General features: G+C 43.3%; 1 protein-coding gene across 4 annotated transcripts in view; it reads right to left on the reverse strand.

Moving 5' to 3' along the window:
* Nucleotides 1–1285: 1285 nt before the first annotated feature.
* The window catches only part of ATG16L2 (autophagy related 16 like 2), a 38831-nt gene continuing 21966 nt past the window's right edge, over nucleotides 1286–18150 (reverse strand). For 2 of the 4 annotated variants that reach the window (XM_042460025.1, XM_042460023.1), the window contains 7 exons: nucleotides 16120–16191; nucleotides 9934–10054; nucleotides 9680–9785; nucleotides 8688–8837; nucleotides 7148–7195; nucleotides 4647–4748; nucleotides 1286–2140 (listed from right to left, as the gene is read on the reverse strand). In XM_042460025.1, the coding sequence (XP_042315959.1) occupies nucleotides 2053–2140; nucleotides 4647–4748; nucleotides 7148–7195; nucleotides 8688–8837; nucleotides 9680–9785; nucleotides 9934–10054; nucleotides 16120–16191 (687 nt within the window). In that variant the 3' untranslated portion in view covers nucleotides 1286–2052. Of the gene's footprint in view, nucleotides 2141–4646; nucleotides 4749–7147; nucleotides 7196–8614; nucleotides 8838–9679; nucleotides 9786–9933; nucleotides 10055–16119; nucleotides 16192–18150 lie in introns of those variants that run through there. The other 2 variants (XM_042460024.1, XR_006103083.1) reach the window with 2 other exon arrangements.

Raw genomic sequence — 18150 nt, forward strand, 5'->3', positions numbered from 1 at the left:
ACAGCTCCAATGGGTTGCCTTGGGGTCCTAAGAGCTATAACTTTTCCAAGTTCCCAGGAGGAAACCACTTTTGGGAGAAAGTGAGGCACAGTAAGTCTACTTTGGCGCTCATAGGGAGAATGTGGCCAGTCAGCAATGGTCAGCAAAGAGGAAATGCAAAATGACACGAGGAACTTTGTATCACGCTCTTTCCCAGTGGTCAGCCTGTGGGCAACAGAGTGTCCTCCACCCCCAAATAATGATGTTGACCAAGCCCAGACCAAAGGATATCTTCCTTTATTAAAAACATGGCATTGTGACCATTGTATGTGCCATATTTTCTAAAACACTTGGGTGGAGCACACAGTCCAAACAGGTTTGCAGTTATATATAAAAAGAAGTCATCCCAGCTCCTTGCATAGGCCTGCTGGGTGCACTGAAAGATCAGCCAACCATTTGGAAAAAAGACCAGCTGTGCCCACAAAATAGAGTTTCAGAACAAATCCAGAACATCCCTTTTGTCTTCCTCACCTAAAAAATGGGAACTTGATCAAGAATTGGAGAAATGCTCACCCTTCAAGGAACTTGGCTTCTTGGAGAAGACACAGGACCTTCTGTTGTGGCACTTCAACTATGATCTATTGCCACAGATGGTATCTCGAGACTATTGCCACAGATGGTATCTGACCGGAGGTCAGATTAGTTACTACCACCAGGAGGGCCTTCTCTATCTCTGGAACTCGCTTCCCGATGAGCTCCGCTCGGCCACCTCACTGAACCAATTTAAGAAGGGGTTAAAAACACACCTCTTCGAGCAGGCATACTCCCGACTCCCGATGTGCGCCCCCCCCCCCCTCAGCACCGTTGAGCTGGCACAAGATGTGGTTTTATTGCTGTAGTTGGTGTTCTGATGTTTTATATGATGTTTTGTATTTTGATGGTTTTAGATTGTATTTGCACATGTTGTTAACCGCTTTGATTTTTAGAAAAGCAGTATATAAATAAAAATTTTATTTACTATTATTTATAACCAGGCAGGCTCAACAAGGCATGCAGGGCAGAGGAAGAGAGACTGAGGGTTTGATAAAACAGAACCATGAGCCAAAACTGGCCCATAAATTGAGGGGGTCTCCTCCTATACATCGGCTGGATTCCTAGGGGTTAGTCCTAATTAGAGCAGATCCCTTACATCCATTGTACATCATTGTGCATCAAAATTGATGCAACAGGTCTGATTTAAGCCACATTATCTCCTCCTCTTCCCCTCCCTCCCTCCCTCCCTTCCATCCATCCATCCATCCATCCATCCATCCATCCATTCTGGTTAGGCTGCAAGTGTGACTGGCCTATAAACACCCCAAGAGAGTTTCCTGGCAAACCAGGAATCTGAATGTGAGCCTCTCATCTCCAAGTCCCTGGTTCTAACCACTGCACACACTGTTATCAGCTACATTCTCTTGGGCTGATAATGAGGAAAAGTAGGAGGCAGTCAGAAAAATACAATACAGGTGTATATGATTCAGTCAAGAAGGCCATTCCTGCCCTGAGTCTGCAAGACCCAAACAGGGTTGTTAATAACAGAGTCTTTGGGAGCTTTCTCACTCGGAGGGGCACTTTCAGTCAAAATTGACTAGACAGCAATAAACAACAACATGACAGCCTGTCACTCCTGAATTTGTCTAGTTCTCTTGCAAAAGGATCTAAGCTGCCATACAATGCTTGAGAGATTCCCTGTGGTTAAAGACCCCAAACTATTTTCTGCTTTGCAAGCAGGCCTTCTGCTTTGGTGGAGGCCTCTTCTGACTTTTAGAGGCCTGGGTTCCAATCTGCAAGGCCCTGCACCAGAGAGCTCTGTCCATATTTTGGGGGGTACCAACATGAGGACCAAAATCTACGTCCAATTGCCTACAAGACGACTCAGCTTCTCCTGCAACCGCAAGTTTCTGATGTTCATTGACACCCACAGTCCTGAGCACAACAAAAAAAGGCACCGAGAGGCCAGTCTGGAGAGGCAAAAGCCTGTGAGGAAGGAAGCCTGGAAACCTCGCCCATTCGGTGTCTGTAAAGCTGGTGCTATCTCCATAAAACCACCTTCCTGCAACGGTCCACACTCCCCACGTATGTTCCAGAGGAACCCCAAGCCACAGCATTCACAGGAGACCTGCAGTAGAGGGAAGAGGGAAGAGGCATTATCTCTGGTGTAGGATTGTCAAACTTTCTGCAAAATTCATACTCCTCTTGTGAATCTGATTGGCCACCGTATGAACAGACTGATGCTTTTTCAGGGAGCTGGAGCATGTTCAAAGGAGGGCCACTAAAATAGTGGTCTGGAAACCATGCCCTATATGGAACAACTTAGGAAGCTAGATATGTTTAATCAGGAGAAGAGAAGGTTAAGAAGTATATGATAGCCCTGTTTAAATACTTGAAGGGATGTCACATTGAGGAGGGAGCAAGCTTGTTTTCTGCTGCTCCAGAGAACAGGACCCAATAGAGCAATGGATGCAAGCTACAGGAAAAGAGATTCCAGCTCAGGATTAGGAAGAACTTCCTGATAGTAAGGGCTATTTGACAGTGGAAGACATTCCCTCAGAGAGTGGTGGAGTCTCCTTCTTTGGAGGTCTTTAAGCAGAGGCTGGATGGCCATCTGTTGGGTATGCTCTGATTGAGAGTTGCTGCATGGCAGAATGGGGTTGGACTGGATGGTCCTTGTGATCTCTTCCAACTTTAGGATTCTATGATTCTATGGCTATTTCATTCTTGGAAGCAAAGACAAATCAGAACAGTAACTTTCACCCCAATACAAAACAGCAACTATTTTGCTACAGTATTCACCTCACATTTGACTGTCCCAAAGTGTTGTTGGATCATAGAGTAGGAAGGGTTCCTAAGAGCCATCCAGTCCAACCCCCTACCTTTCAATTTACACAGCTAAAACACTCTTGATAGATATGCCATCCAACCTGTTGGATCTTCAAAGATGGAAAGACCATCATCCATGGAGGCAGTCTGCTCCACTGTTGGACAGCTCTTACCATCAAAAAGATCTTTCCAATACTAAGGTGGAATCTCTTTTCTTGTAATTAGAATCCATTGGCTTCTATCCTTGCCTCTGGAGCAGTAGAAAATAAGCAGGCTCCACCTTCTACATGGCATTCCTTTTGATACTTAAAGATGGTTGAATCATTTCACTTATCAGCCTTTCTATATTCATGCTAAACATATACAGCTCCCTTAGTTGTTCCTCATAAAGCTTGTTTTCCAGATCTTGGATCAACTTGGTCGCTCTTGTCTGGACACCTTCCAGCTTGTCAATATCCTTCTTGAATGGTGATTCCCAGACGTGGGCACATTAATCCAGGTGACGTCTGACCAAAGCAGAAGACAGTATCTCCACTCCTTCGCCTAATCTAGGCACAATGCTCCTATTGATACAGGCTAGAATTGCAATGGCTTTTTTAGCCACTGCATCACATGGAAGAATTATTCTGCACAGAAAAGCATGGCGTTGTTTGGCTTTTTTGTTGTTGTTGTTGCAAAATCTCCATTTTCTGCAGGGGAGAGACATTTTCTGTGCAGGGAACCCATTACCTGAGCGGAAGATAGAAGGGTCACCCCCCCAAACAAAAAGTGTCTCCCCCCCCCCCCACGGAATAATTGCTTTGCAACACTTTGGGATATTCAAATTCCAGGAGAAACCTATGTAACATTCTCCCTGGTCTATGTCTCCTCCTCACTGGGTTTCTGTCTGGCTTCCTGCTGGGAAACTTGTTTTTAAAGGTTGGAACAAAAAATTATTAATATTCTTTCCATCCCTAAGGCTGGACTAAGTGAATCTTGAGGTCCCAAAAGTACAACTCTGTGATTCATGCATCTTCTCTTTGTTTTTCTGCTGCTCCTGCACTGTTCACAGGTTCCTTGGGCAGGCCTAAGACAGAGTGATGTGCACCCTGTTCCCCTCCCAATACAGAGCGAGATGCTTGTTCTACATTATAAGGAACATTATAAAAGACAATTAGGTATCCATTTAAGTTCTTCCTCTGGCACTTCAATCAATGATTTCCAGAGCTTTGAACTGCATTATAGTTAAATTAACAATGGTAAGATATACAGTAGTGTTTTGCACTCGTCAATAGTGCAATAACTATTGGTGACATATGCCAGCACTGCTTAAAAATATGGAAGCGAAAGTCAGCTGACAGGCAATCAAAACTCTCTCTCTCTCTCTCTCTCTCTCTGTGTGTGTGTGTGTGTGTGTGTACGTCAGAGAGAAAAGGTGGGTTGTCTTCACATATTTCACAACTCTCTGACCCAAACACGTTTTTGACCTGTTCTGGCAAGTTTGTTAATTTTGAAGGGGTGTCACATTGAGGATGGAGCAAGCTTGTTTTCTGCTGCTCCAGAGACTAGAACACGGAACAATGGATGCAAGCTACAGGAAAAGAGATTCCACCTATACATTAGGAGGAACTTCCTGACAGTAAGGGCTGTTCGACAGTGGAACAAACTCCCTTGGAGAGTGGTGGAGTCCTTGGAGGTCTTTAAACAGAGACTGGATGACCATCTGTTGAGGATGCTTTGATTGTGAGTTCCTGCATGGCAGGGGGTTGGACTGGATGGCCCTTGGGGTCTTTTCCAACTCTTCAATTCTATGATTCTATGATTACCTATGCACTCCAGCCAAAGTGGTCTCCAGCTTGCCTGTTTCCATGTTCCAGATGAAGAGGGTGCCATCTGCAGATCCAACCATGGCATAGCTCTTATCAGGGCTGGAACCAGAGAAAATAACAATAACAATAACAATAGTAGTAATAATAATAATAATAATAATAATAATAATAATAATAATAATAATCTTCCCACCTCTCCCCATGGATTGAAGCGGGATCACAACAAGGTTAAAATCACAAAGTTAAAAATTACAACAACATTAAAACCACAATAAAATAAAAACATAAAACCTAAAAAACATCAAATCTAAAAACAATAGCATCCATCAATCAAGAGGTTAGCTGGACTCATTCCATACTAATGATCTCCATAGGATCATTATGAAGGACAGGACATTAGCCAGGAAACCAATCCAGGCCTCAGATGGACAAGCAACCCCAACCGTAGCCTTTTGGGGAATACTATGGAAACACAAGAACCTACAATAACATTCCAGAGTACTCAGAATGCCTGAGGTCCAGTCCCTGACATCAAGTGCACCAGATGATGGGAAAAAAACCTCTCTCACTCCACCTAAGTCCGTAAAGAGCCAACATCACCCACAGCAAATGATGAGCTAGCCTTTGGAGCTGAACATCTCCTGAAACATCTGGAAGACCAAAGTTGGAGTGGTTAAGTAGAAGAGGAGCAACTATTCTCCCTGCTGCATCCCTTCCCATGATGGGAATTGTAGCCCAATGAATCCAGGGGGCACCTAGATGGGAGAAGCCGATTTAGGCCCCATACAGACAGGGCAAAATAAAGCTGCTTCAGGTCACTTTGGAGGTATGCTGTTTAAACGATGCATGCATTCTAAGAGTCCGTAAGCCGCACCAAAGCCATGATCCAGTCCTAAGAACTTGAGCACAGCTTTGACACAGCTTCCAGACTCTTAGGACACATGCATCATTTAAACAGCATACCTCCAAAGTGACCCAAAGCAGCTTTGTCTTGGCAGCCTGTATGGGGCCTTAGATACAGTTGGGGAATGCTGATTTGGTACAGTTGGGAAAAGCTGATTTAGATACAGCTGATGTAGATGCCCTTAGCCATGGTTTTGCTCTCTGCGGTTTCGGTTACCCACAGTCAATCGTGGTCTGAAAACATTATTATCATAGGTTTCAGTACTATCTGCAGTTTCAGTCATCCATTGAGGGTCTTGGAACATATCTCCCACAGATAAAGGACGATTGTATGATTGGCCCTCCAGATCCACAGAATCCTTATCCACGGATTCAATCACCCACAGCTTGAAAATGTTTTTTTTTAAATTTCAAAAAGCAAACCTTGATTTTGCCATTTTATATAAGAGACATTTTACTCTGCCATTGTATTTAATGGGATGTGAGCATCCACAGATTTTGGTTTCCTTGGGAGACAAGGAACCAAACCCCAGAAGATACCAAGGGCCTACTGTATTAGCATAACTTGTTCTCTATGGAGTTTGTCACACAGGGGACAATGGGAAGTATAAACGGTGATTAACCTACTATAATCTTGCAACTGCGCTAATAGTCGAGGCAAAACATGATTAAAGTGCCATTAACCCATGAATAACCAGGCAAGAAACAGCAGTAAATCATTCACAGGATTTTCCTGTGAATGACTTTTTGTTGTTATTGCCTGGTTATTCCCCAGTTATTCATAGGATAATGGCTCTTATATTAATCTCACTTTAATCACATTTTAATGTCAGTTGCATGATTTTCTTGGGTTAATCATAGAATCATAGAGTCGGAAGAGATCCCAAGGGCCATCCAGTCCAACCCCCTTCTGCCATGCAGGAACTCTCAATCAAAGCATCCCCGACAGATGGCCATCTAGCCTCTGCTTAAAGACCTCCAAAGAAGGAGACTTCACTGTTCTCCAAGGGAGTGTGTTCCACTGTCAAACAGCTCTTACTGTCAGGAAGTTCCTCCTAATGTTGAGCTGGAATCTCTTTTCCTGCAGCTTGCATCCATTGTTCCGGGTCCTGTTCTCTGGAGCAGCAGAAAACAAGTTTGCTCCCTCCTCAATATGACATCCCTTCAAATATTTAAACAGGGCTATCATATCCTCTTAACCTTCTCTTCTCCAGGCTAAACATCCCCAGATCCCTGAGTCGTTCCTCATAGGGCAAGGTTTCCAGACCTTTCACCATTTTAGTCACCCTCCTTTGGACACACTCCAGTTTCTCAACGTCCTTTTTGAATTTTGGACACAGAACTGGACACAGTCTTATTCCAGGTGGGGCCTGACCAGAGCAGAATATTACTTTTCTTGACCTAGACACTCTACTTTTATTGTTGCAGCCTAAAATTGCATTGGCCTTTTTAGCTGCCGCATCACACTGTTGACTCACTCTTGACTCACTGTTTAAACTCCATGTTTCCCCCGGTGTGATAAACTCCTATGATGGAAAAGGATCTTGTAGCACCTTTGAGACTACCACGTTTTCCATGAGTTGTCAGACCCTCACCTGAACACTGCTTTGGTCCCATCTGAACCGCACTTGAATCCCTCAGCTCTGTGGAAAAAGGGACAGTGAGCCAAGAAAGTGCTTCAACCAAAGTGTGGGAAAGTTACTTTTTTGGATGGCAACTCCCCAGTCACAAGAACCTCTGCTCCAAAGAATAATTTTTAGAAATTCTAGAAGTCTTGATGCAAACATAAAGGAAGAGAGAAAAGGCTGCTTGTCTTGAGTCCCTTTCTGGATAAAAGACTAGACAAATGTGAAAATGGAGTGGGGAGATAGTGGTTTCATATGCTTTAAGTCTGTTTAAATATTTCCCCCCTGTTTCAAATAGGTTTTAAGAGGGTAAACTCATTTTACTCTATGTCACACTGAGATCCCATGATATAGGATAGAAGATAACTAAGTAAAATTTGTTTTTTTTTGTTTGTTTTTAATTTGATTTGATTTTTCACAAATTCTCACAGAGTTCCCAAATTCCATCCACCCCCCCAAAAAAATCAGACAATCAAAATAGAAAATGCTTTAAAAAACAAAACAAAAACCCTGCCTCATAAATCATGCCCAACAAGACAAATTATTTTTCTTCTTTTTGCATTGAGAATAGAATTTTTAAAAAATTACAATCCTTACAGCACTACAAAAAGCTTGGGTCCAACTCATTACATTCTTTATTAGATTCAGACTTTTAAAATCTGGAGAAGATTTTCCAGATCTTAGTTTAAAAAAAAAATGACTGGAGGGGATGAATTCTGCCCATGGATAGCCTAAAATAAGTGATGCTTGCAAACTCTGAGCGTTCCCATTTCACAGATGGAAATGAGGCTGGATGCAAGTGACTTGCCCCAAAGGTAAAACAATCTAGTTCACTCAGCTCTCCCAAGTAGGAGAGAAAGGATATTAAAAATATTTTAAAATGGTTGAAAAATGTGTTTCCTAAGCATCAGGAAACTCTGGAGAAGAGAATCGTGGAATGATGAGACTCTTAGCAATTCAGAACTTATTCTGTGCAAGCTTTGCACATGGGAAAAGGCAGCTTCCTGTACCAAATATGTTTTTTCCCAAATACACACTCACACACACACACACACACACACACACACACACACACAAAATAATTTCTGTGAATTGGCCTTTGAAAATGGCAAAGTTTTCAATTACTTTCTCACAGTGGGAAGAACACTCTTACAAATTCAGTCAACCCACCAAAGCCACAGATTTTTTTATCCACAGATTCAAGCCTCCATGGCCTGAAAATATTTTGAAAATATGTAAATTCCAAAAAAGCAAACCTTGATTTTGCCATTTTATACAAAGGACACTGTTTTGCTATGCGTTGTACTTAATTGGAATGGAGCACCTACGGATTTTGCTATCCATGTGGGGTTCTTGAACCAAACCCCAGCAGATACTGAGGGCCCACTGTATTTGCTTTGTGCAGGAATGCTATTAGTAAAAAGATTACAGCCCTACCCTCAAAGCAAAACCCAACTGGCTGCTGGTCTACCTCAGTGGCTCAACAATGCAACAGCTCGCAGCCCATCACCTGAACACTTGTCGGATGTTGTGCATGCGGAGGTCAATGACTTTAAGGGCGTTATCTCGGGAACAGCTTAGGAGGTGCATTTGGTCAGGACTGATGCTCAGGGAGGTGACTGTGCCTTCCACGGGGATCACTTGGGTACAGCGGACATCCCTGGAGAAGGAGATAGGAGGAGAAACGTCATGCTTTATTAAGTTGGTAAAAGAAACAGCAATACAACAACAACATTCATTCATGAAACCTCTATACATTTTGTAATTTTGTAATTTTTTGGAACCCGCCTCAATCCGAATGGGAGAGGTGGGCTAAAATTATTATTATTATTATTATTATTATTATTATTATTATTATTATTGAACAGAGAAACTAAAAACAAAAACAAAAAACAACAGTAGTGACAAAGGCAAAAAACAAAAAAAATTGAAGCATACATAGGCACATCTATAACGTGACTGTGACAATATTTAACATGCTACTTAACAAACTAAAAAATAGACTTCCTTGGTTCTTGGTTTTTTCACAACACCACCAAACATGATAGAAATATCCTATTTCTTTCCCACATTTCCAGCATTAATTACCTGGTTTTTTTTTACACATTTTAGATAACTTTAGACAACTGTGAAACTTAATGCTTTGGGAGGAGAGAAACTTTATGCATTAAATATTTATATCCTGTTTTTGCTTCCCAAGATCTCATGGTGATACATAATAACATCAGTTTAAGAGAATCATATAACCTTAGAGCCACTGAGGACTCTAATAGCCATCTAATCCAGCCGCAAGCCACAAAGGAATCCACAGATAAAGTCTGCCTGCAAGACGCCCATCCAACTTTTGCTGAAAGACCTCCAAAAATGGAGAGTTCATTCCACAGTCAAACAACTCTTATAATAAAAAGTTCTTCTAAACATTTGGGTGGGATCTCTTTTCTTCAAGTCTGAATCCACTGGTTTGAGCAACACATATCTATGTCCAGCAGCTTGCTGGCTCACCTGCTGTCCCAGAAACGGATTGTCTTGTCATGATGTCCACTGACAATGATGGTATCACAGCACACAAGGTCATTGCAGTACGAGAGGACATCAATGGTTCGGGAGCCTGCCAGAAGGACAGGGATACATGTGTCAGGGAGAGGAAATGGGTCTATAAGGAACGTTTAGCACTATGCTATAACTCTGCCATACAGTGTGGCTGCCTTGCCAGATCAGGGTCCCCTTCCCACCTTAGAGGCAGCCCTGCCACTTACAAGCCCCTTTGCTCAGATCCCACTCCTTCACAGTCCTGTCTCGGCTGCCTGTCACAGCCTGGTGCCGGGTGGACCTGAACTTGGCAGCCGTCACTTTGTCCGTGTGGCCAGTGAGAATCTCCTAGACAAACAATCAGAGATATGAAGAAAAGGCTCCTTTTTCATTTAAGAAGCAGAAGGTGGCAAACATCCATTGGAACCCAGGAAAGAAACTGGAGACACAGCTGAAGATTATCAAAAGCATACCCTCCAACCATCCCAGTTGAGCAGAGTCACTCCCAATTAATCCTCTGTCATTCCACTTTTTTAGCTGTTGTTTAAACGTCTCAGTTTCTCCCTCTTCCTCCCACTTTCCCTCTTTGTTCTCTGTTTACTTCAGTTGCTGCAGACTAAGCTCACAATGCAAAAGGAGTTTGCACTCAATTGACTCAGCAGAGGAGAGGAGGGAGCAGAATTTTTTCCTATCCTGGGAGCTCAAGCAAAAGCAAACCGCTGCAGCCTTTCCTAGTCTAATTCATTAAAATTGGTTAAAACAGCCAAAGTGGTTTCAAGGACTGAATATCTTATGAGCCATGAGGGATGTGACAAAAGCTCGTTGTGCTTCATTAAACATATGTGATTTTGGTTTTCTCAATGCTATTTACAAGCTCCGAAATTTGGCACCTGCTCAACCATGGTGTGAGAATTTGCAGATATTTCATTTGCAAAAGAAGTAATGAGGCAGGCACTTCATGGGAAAATCAATGTTCAGACCTTTTTTGTTTATGCAATAAAAGTGTCAGTGCCTCAGCCATTCATTTTAATTGTGTGAGTCTCAGTCAAAGCAATCTGAATTACTTCACTGGGCTGCAGGAGGGGAGAGGGAGAAGAAGGAATTTCTAAGGATAAACACAGACCATTTTTCTTTCTTTGATACTGTGGAAAGGTAAGACAGCTGAGTGTTTTATGGCCCTCTCCAGCCACCACACAAAAAAAAATCATTATAACTTCAGATCATAGAGGTTTATGGAAACCATGTCTTTCTTAGGGAGCTGGGGATGTTTAGCTTGGAAAAGAAATGGTTAAGAGGTGATATGATAGCCTTGATTAAATATTTGAAAGGCTGCCATATTGAGGATGGAGCAAGCTGGTTTTCTGCTGCTCCAGACAATAGGACCCGGAGCAATGGATGCAAGCTGCAGGAAAAGAGATTCCACCTCAACATTAGGAGGAACTTCCTGACAGTGGAACACACTCCCTCAGAGATTTTGGTGGAGTCTCCTTATTTGGAGGTCTTTAAGCAGAGGCTGGGTGGCCATCTGCCGGGAATGCTTTGATTGAGAGTTCCTGCATAGCATGGGGTTGGACTGGATGGCCCTTGGGGTTTCTTCCAACTCTATGATTCTATGTGTGTTTCAAGTGCAGCTGACATTATACATAAGCATACACAGCAACAGCAGTATCACCTAGATAATGTGATATTCCCTATTTTAATTGTATTAGTCTCAGGGCTGAAACAGATGGTCCTTTTGCACCACCATCTGGGCAGCTTCAGAGTGCGGTGTTTATATGCTGTACATCTTGAAGCTGCCCTGAAGCCACCTTTGCTTACATGTGGGTGGCTTCAACACACTCCACCAGCACACCATTTATGTGCCGCACGCCACTGGAGCAACTTAAAACTGGCTTCCGGCCATGGTAGGGTGGGAAAAGCCGGCTTTGCCGCTCCTTTTTTGGCCAGGGAAAAGGTGGATTGGGGCTGTGGTGTATGTTTGCCACGTCCCCTATCAGTCTTTGGAAGCTGCCCTTTCTGCCAGTCTGTTTTGTCCCTCAGTCATGAAAATTTGAATTACTTCACTGGGCTGAAGGAGGCAAGAGGGAATTCCATTCTAAAGATAAACACAGGCCATTGTTCCCTGTTAGACACTGCAAACAGAGTTTTATGGTCCACACCACTAATTGCAAGAAGAGTTAGCGAGGGAAAGACAACAGAGTTTTTTTATAGCCCTCATTCTTTGGAAATTTGTTCTCTGTGAGGGGTGACCCTGTTAAAATATCTTGCTCTCCACATGAGCAAGAAGAGTAATAAAAATTCCCCTGTCAGGAATGAGAAGAGCTCTCTGAAAATGCCAGCCACAGATGCAGGCGAAACATCTGGAATAAATTCTTCTAGAACATGGCTTCACAGCCCGGAAAACCCGCAAAAACCTATAGAACCTTTGGAAAGTTTGCAAGCTATTTATAAACGTAAAAGATGGACAGCAAAAAAAAAGGTCAAGAGTGTGAAAAAACAACTTATTTAAAATGCAGTGCTGGACAAGTAAATAACAGAGAAATAAATGGGTCTCACGAGCAAATCAAACCTGAACTTTCAATAAAAACCAAAAAGACTAAACTGAGTCTATCATATTTGGACATATCTTGAGATGATGCAACTTACTGCCAAGTAAAGTGGAAAGCAGTAAGAAAAGAGGAAAACTGTATTATAGGTGGATTGACTCCATGAAAGAAGCCATAGCATGTCGAAATGCATCTGAGGAAGTAGATTCTAGTTTGCAGAAGTTCATGCTACCAACTTCTCCTGTTAGTATCAAAGGCGCTGCTAGGTCCCTTTGCATACTTATTTTTCAGACACGGCTATGTCTTTGAAAGGCTGCGCTGAGTTTGCAAGACCTGAACATGGTTGTTAACACCACAGTCTCTCGGAGGTCTCCCATTCCTTGTGTTTTTAATAAATGTTTTAATTGTAATTTGTTTAATCCTGTTTTAAGGGGGGGAATTTGGGACATAAATTTGTAAATGTGGATTTTAACGTGTTGTAGCCACTTTGATTGTCTTGTCACAGAAAAGTGGGATATAAATAAAAGTTTTATTTATTTATTTTTATTTCCTAGGGTTGTCCTACATTGAAGCCAACTTGGCAGCACATAACAAAAACCAGGCAGTTGCTGGGGATGTCTCAATGTAGAAGAAAAGCAAGAACAAAAGGAGGGGGGAATAAAAGAAGAGAGAATGAAAGAGAAAGGGCACACACTCGTCACATTCCAAGTTTGGGAACTTTACTTGGTTCACACAAACAAGAACACTTGAAGTTGAAAGGGCAGAATTCCAGGGACAAGAATGTAAACTATTTCAAAGACAGGGGTAAGCAGAAGCTCAGAGAGGGTAAGGATTGCAATTAAGTCTGCCAAATGTGATGGTCCAGGAATGTTGTCCAACTTGGGGCACTGTCAAGAGCAAACTTCATCATGACCCAATGTTTGATGAACACATATACAAATCTGCCTTCTTTCATCTGATTCTTAACACTCCAGCACCCACAGTCTTCTATAAGATATTTCTCAGCATACAAAAGGCCCTGATTATTTCTTATCTGACTAATCTTTTAAACAGGCTTGGGAAGAACCCAGCTTGGCTCCAAAGTCTAATCAGAGCTTGGGAAAGTTATTATTCTTATTAAGCAAAAGATCCTTGCAAATGGCTGCAAGAGAGAAATGAATGCCCAGCTACACAACAAATGATTGCAAGAATTCAGGGCTGGTTATGGGGCAGAAACAGCCTCGGTCAATCTGCAGGATGAGCTGCACGGGGAGCTGGACAAGAAAGTGGGGCTTTGATAGTGCAGTTGGATCTCTCAGTATTATCACAGTATCTTGTTGGGCTGTTTAGCTGATAAGGGGCACTGTGATGCAGTGGTTCCAGTTCTTTTTTGGCTGGATATCCCCAGATGACGGGTCTGGGGGGGGGGGGATCTGTTCTTCTGTGTTTTGACCATAAGCCTGTGGGGTTCTACAGAACTCAGTACTGTCTCCTATGCTTTCTATCATATTCATGAAGCTACTGGGGATTGCTATCCAGAATTTGGGGGTCAGGTGTCATCAGTATCCTGTTGACAGCAATGCTCCCTCTTTCTTATAACAGATACTGGCTCTTATCTCTGTTTTATATGCCAAGGAAACTGTGGATTTCCTGGATTGCTGTCTAGGTGCAACAAAAGGACTGGATGAGGATGAACAAACTGAGCTTTAGTCCAGACTTCATCTGGAATCCACTGTCCAGTTCTGGGCACCACAATTCAAGAGGGATGTGGACAAGCTGGAGTGTGTCCACAGGGCGGCAACCAAAATGATGAAAGGTCTGGTAACCATCAAACCTATGACAAGTGGCTTAGGGAGCTGGGTATGTTTAGCGTGGAAAAGAGAAGGTTAAGGATTGCCATGATAGCCCTGTTTAAATATTTGAAGGGATGTCATATTGAAGATGGAGCAAGCTTATTTTCTGCTGCTCCAGAGAACAGGTCAAGGAACAATGGATTCAAACTACAAGAAAAAAGAAAAGAGATTCCATCTCAGCATTAAGAGGAACTTCCTACAGTAAGAGCTGTTTGACAGGAGTATATAATCTTGGAGAGTGGTGGAGTCTCCTTCTTTGGAGGTCTTTAAACAGAAGCTGGATGTCCATTTATCGGGTGTACTTTGATGGTGAGTTCCTGCATGGCAGAAGGAGAGGTAGGACTGGATATCCCTTGAGGTCTCTTTCAAGTCTGTAATTCTATGATTCTATGAAATATTTGAAGGGATGTCATACTGAGGATGCAGGAAGCTTGTTTTCTGCTAGGAACACAGGGGAATGGATTCAAACTACAGGAAGAGATTCCACCTAAACATTAGGAAGAACTTCTTGATGGTAAGAGCTGCTTGCCAATAGAACATGTTGCCTTGGAGAGTGATGGAGTCTTCTTTTTGGGAGGTTTCTAATAAAGGATGGATAGCCATTTGTCCAGAGTGCTTTAATGGTATCTTCCTGCATGGCAGAATGCAGTTGGACTGGGTGACCCTTGGGGTCTTCTCCAACTCTAAGATTTTCTGATTATGATCCAGGCAAGTGCTATTGGTCATTAGGAAAGCTAATCTAGGACTGATATTGCATTCTGTTTTTCATAGGCGTGCATTCCCTCTGAAATACCAGCTTCATATATTGCCATGCTCTTGGATTCCAGGAAGACCAAGTGGCTTCAGTGGTCCAGGAATGCCTTTGCCTGTCTTCAGTTGGCACACCAGCTGTGCCCTTTCCTAGGGAAGGCAGACCTGGATAAAGTGGTTCATGCCAGTCAGATTACTGTAATTCACTCAATGTAGAACTGCCTTTGAAGACTGCTTGGAAGCTACAGCTAGGGCAAAATGCTGCAGCCACGTGTGCAATTCAGAGACCACATAATGCTGGTCTTACAAGAATAGAACTGGCTTCCCTCTTGCTTCTGAGGTCAGTTTAAGGTGCTGATCTTGATCTGTACAGCCCTACATGACTTGGGGCCAGGATATCTTAAAGACTACCTCCTCCCACATGAGCCTGCCCAAATTCTAAGATCATAGCCGAAGCCCTGTTATGTATCCCACCATCTCATGAGGCTAGGTAAAGGTAAAGGTAAAGGTCTCCCCTTGACATGAATGTCTAGTTGTAACTGACTGTAGAGGTCGGTGCTCATCTCCGTTACTAAGCTGAAGAATTAGCATTGCCCGAGCATTACACTCCAGTGATCATGTGGAACACTGTTACCTTCCCACTGAAGTGGTACCTATTTATCTACTTGTATTTGCATGCTTTTGAAATGCTAGGTTGGCAGAATCTGGGACTAGTGGTGAGAGCTCATCCCATCATGTGGCACTTGGGCCTCAAACTGCCAGCCTTCCGATCATCACAAATGGCATCTTAACCACTAAGCCACTGCATCCCTATCATGAGGCTAGGCTGGTAAGAATCCATGACAGGGCTTTCCCTGTGCTAGCATCCCAACGGTGGAACTCCCTCCTAAGGGAGGTCAGTTTGGCTCCATCCCTTCTGAGTTTCTGCTGGTCAGGGAAACTGTGCTGTTTTGCAGCGTCTTAGCCTCTTTAAATCAGGGGTGTCTGCTCTGGCTGTGGTTTTTTTTTTTAAAGTTTGTCTGGTTTTATGAACTGCTTTTAGTTGGTCTCTACATTAAATATGTCTTTAAATACCTATTTAAAGACATTAAATAGGTCTTTTTAATCTATGGTGCACTGCCTGTAGGTCCACAATGGGTTGAGACACAGTGAAGGAATAAAGAAATAAAACAAATAAAAGAGAATTTGATGTCCAATTCCCTGAGGCAACATATCAAACTAGTCCCTTCCCACTCTCCCCTTCGTCCACACCCCTCACCAAATTGATAATCCTGGATGAACTCACCTTGAATTGGCAATCACCCATTTTCCACAGCTGAGCAGCATTGTTGTACGTAGCAGCCAAGATGTGACAACCCTGGCAGGGGGACAAGAGACTACTGTAAATGAGCCATGAAGCAGACTAGTGCTGGTGGTGATCCACTCTGCCTTGCCTTATCATGGGAACGGTGCCTTCCAAGCCCTTATAGTTTTAAAACTGGTCCTAACTGGGAGCAAGAGGAAGGGGAGTTTGGGGCAGGGGAGGATGAAAGAGGTGTGGTTCCTCCACCTCTGGCTCTAAGGCCCTACCTGCATGGGCCAAATAAACCAGTCCCCCCCTCCCCAATCCTCTTGGCAGGGAGTGCCCAAAGCCTGAGTCTGGTGAAAACAGATAGAAAAATGTCCAGCCCATTCAGTGCCAAACCTGGAGAATACTCCATTTGGAATACATTTAAAAACTAATTTGCTGGATGTTCCTGGAAGATCCAAATCCTTCCATTCCAATGCCAGGGAGGTGTTTGAAATGTGGTGCACTTGCCACATAGAATCATAGAATCATAGATTTGGAAGAGACCACAGGGGTCATCCAGTGCAACCACCAGAGAAGGAGATTTCCCATTGCTCCATGTACTAGTCTCTAGAGCAGCAGAAAACAAGCTTGCTCCATCTTCACTATGACCTCCCTTTCAAATATTTAAACATGGGTATCATATCAATACTTAGCCTTCTTTTTTCCAGGCTAAACATACCCAGCTCCCTAAGTCACTCCTCATAGTGCTTGTTGGCTTTTGGACTTTTCACCATTTTGGATGCCCTCCTCTGGACACTCTCCAGCTTGTCCACATCCTTCTAGAATTGTGGTGCCCAGAAATGGACACATTATTCCAGGTGAGGTCCAACCAAAGCAGAATGGAATAGTACTATTCCTTCCCTCAGTCTAGACACTATACTCCTATTGAGGACAGAATGAGGTGCCCAGCCATGTCACCAATGCTGGGTGCCTCATTCTGAGGTCAGGAGGAATGAGAGACTCACCAGCCCTGTCCCAGGTGGCATAGCGGGATGTGCATGTGAACAGCCATCCAGTGTCACAACAAGGGAAGATCAGGGCAGATCCAGGGCCAGCATACTCTGGGCTGCCCCTCTCTCATAACTGATACTAGCTCTTATCTCTATTTTACAGCTGATGCCAAGGAGGTTGTGGATGTCCTGAGCTACTGTCTGGACACAACAAAGGAATGAATGTGGACGAATACACTGAGGCTCAGTTCAGACATCATGGAGGCGCTGCTGGTCAGTAGGAAAGCTAACTTGGGATTGAGATCACAGCCTGTTCTGCATTGCATTTCACTCCCTCTGAAAGATTAAGTTCATACCTTGGGGTGCTCTTCGACTCCTAGAAGGCCAAGTGGCTTCGGTGGCAAAGGCATGCCTTTACCTGGCTTCTGTTGGCACACCAGTTTTGCTGTTTACTAGGAAGGGCAGACCTGGCTACAGTGATTCATGCCTTAAAATTACCTCCCAATTAGATTACTATGGTGGTGGTGATGATGATGATGATGATGATATATTTATATTCTGCCTTTTCCCAAGGGAATCAAGGTGGATTACAACTCTGTGTGTTGCTTCCCTTGACGACTGCTTGGAAGCTACCGAGATAATGCAGCAGCCAGACTGTTATCATGTGTGTGGGACTAAGGGTCTGAAAGTTCAGTGGCTACTTAGGCTTGTTAATCTGTGTTTAGCTAGAGTTCCTTCCAGTTCACTGTTTGGTCACCTTAGGTTCTCAAGGCTGTAAACAAGTGTATTGTGTAACACAGTATTGTGCAGCAAAGTGCAGACCCTGCGTATTTTTTGTGGCTTTCAACACTTCCGGAAGCCACACCTTTTCTGAGTTAAAAAAAAAGCCAGATATAGGAAGGGGGAAAGAAGGAACATGTGTACACACACACACACACAATTTTCAAGGCAGTGCTCTCTTCCTGAGATTCTTCCTCCGTCTCTGAGGAGCAGAGAAAAAATCAAGGCCAGTCCCTGACATCTGGAAACTTGACCA

This window comes from Sceloporus undulatus, chromosome 3 (genome assembly GCF_019175285.1).
Source record: "Sceloporus undulatus isolate JIND9_A2432 ecotype Alabama chromosome 3, SceUnd_v1.1, whole genome shotgun sequence".
Lineage (NCBI taxonomy): Eukaryota > Metazoa > Chordata > Lepidosauria > Squamata > Phrynosomatidae > Sceloporus > Sceloporus undulatus.